We start from the raw sequence: 953 nt of genomic DNA on the forward strand, positions 1-953 counted from the left end.
GGGGGGGATGCGCACCTTCGGGTCACCCATGTAGCGCAGGAAGTCCAGGTAGTTGTCAGCACCACCACCAATGAAGTCCATGGCCAGGGAGTTGGACATGCCGAACTTGGTCTCGGCGCAGGAGTCATAGAGCTTCTGGCCGAAATCCGCCGACACAAAGTACGCCCCGGACATCACCACGTCAAGCCCACTGCCGGAGGGGTCGGTCTGGATGTCGGTGACATTCCAGAAGAGCGACTGGTTCGGATTGCAGGTCTGGTGGCACCAGAATGACTGCCAAATGCATGGGAAGGGGGAGACGGTGAGCGGGACCCGGCGTCGGGCGGGGGAGAGGAGGTCGACCGATCGACCACCGGGCGAGCGGCAAGCCGACCGAGCGCGACACATACCTTGAGGTTGGTCCAGCAGGCCGGGCAGTTGTAGACGAAGGTCTGCGCCGCGGACAGGGACTTCTTCATGGTGACCAGCTGCGCCGGGGAGCAGCACACCGAGTCAATTCGGTCGCGGGAGAAGTCCGGGCCGCAGAACTCCTCCAGCTCGGCCACGAACTCGGCGCGGTTGGAGTCAAGCTATGTGCGTGTGTTTTGGTGTGTTGGCGTGTATGCGCATGCGCGTGCGGGCGCGGGCGCGGGCGCGGGCGCGGGGGGGAAGCAGTGTCAGCACAGGGCCGATGTGATGGGGAAAGCACGGGACAGGCAAGTGGTCAGGGCCAGGGCGCACCGGCACCGCCTGGCGGTTGTCCGGGCACACGAAGGGGCCCGGGTTCAGCGGATCCACACTCTGACCGCACTCGTCGTAGAAGGCGCAGTACCCCGGGGCGTGAATCTCCGTGTAGCCGGGCTTGGCAAGGACACCGGCGACGAAGACCGTCAGGAGACAGGCCAGCGCCGCCAACAGCGTGAGGGCGGCGCCCCGCATGCCGAGGCGGGTCGGGAAAAGCCCAGACGCCCGAC

At 66.1% G+C, this 953-nt stretch overlaps 1 protein-coding gene across 1 annotated transcript in view; it reads right to left on the bottom strand.

Moving 5' to 3' along the window:
* The window catches only part of H696_01950 (hypothetical protein), a 7,706-nt gene extending 6,753 nt beyond the window's left edge, over window positions 1-953 (bottom strand). Inside the window, exons 1-3 of the mRNA XM_009495853.1 lie at window positions 721-953; window positions 390-569; window positions 16-273 (exon numbers count right to left, since the gene is read on the bottom strand). Of these exons, the coding sequence (XP_009494128.1) occupies window positions 16-273; window positions 390-569; window positions 721-918 (636 nt within the window). The 5' untranslated portion in view covers window positions 919-953. The remainder of the gene's footprint in view (window positions 1-15; window positions 274-389; window positions 570-720) is intronic.

Source organism: Fonticula alba (assembly GCF_000388065.1).
Source record: "Fonticula alba strain ATCC 38817 unplaced genomic scaffold supercont2.3, whole genome shotgun sequence".
NCBI classification, from domain to species: domain Eukaryota; order Rotosphaerida; family Fonticulaceae; genus Fonticula; species Fonticula alba.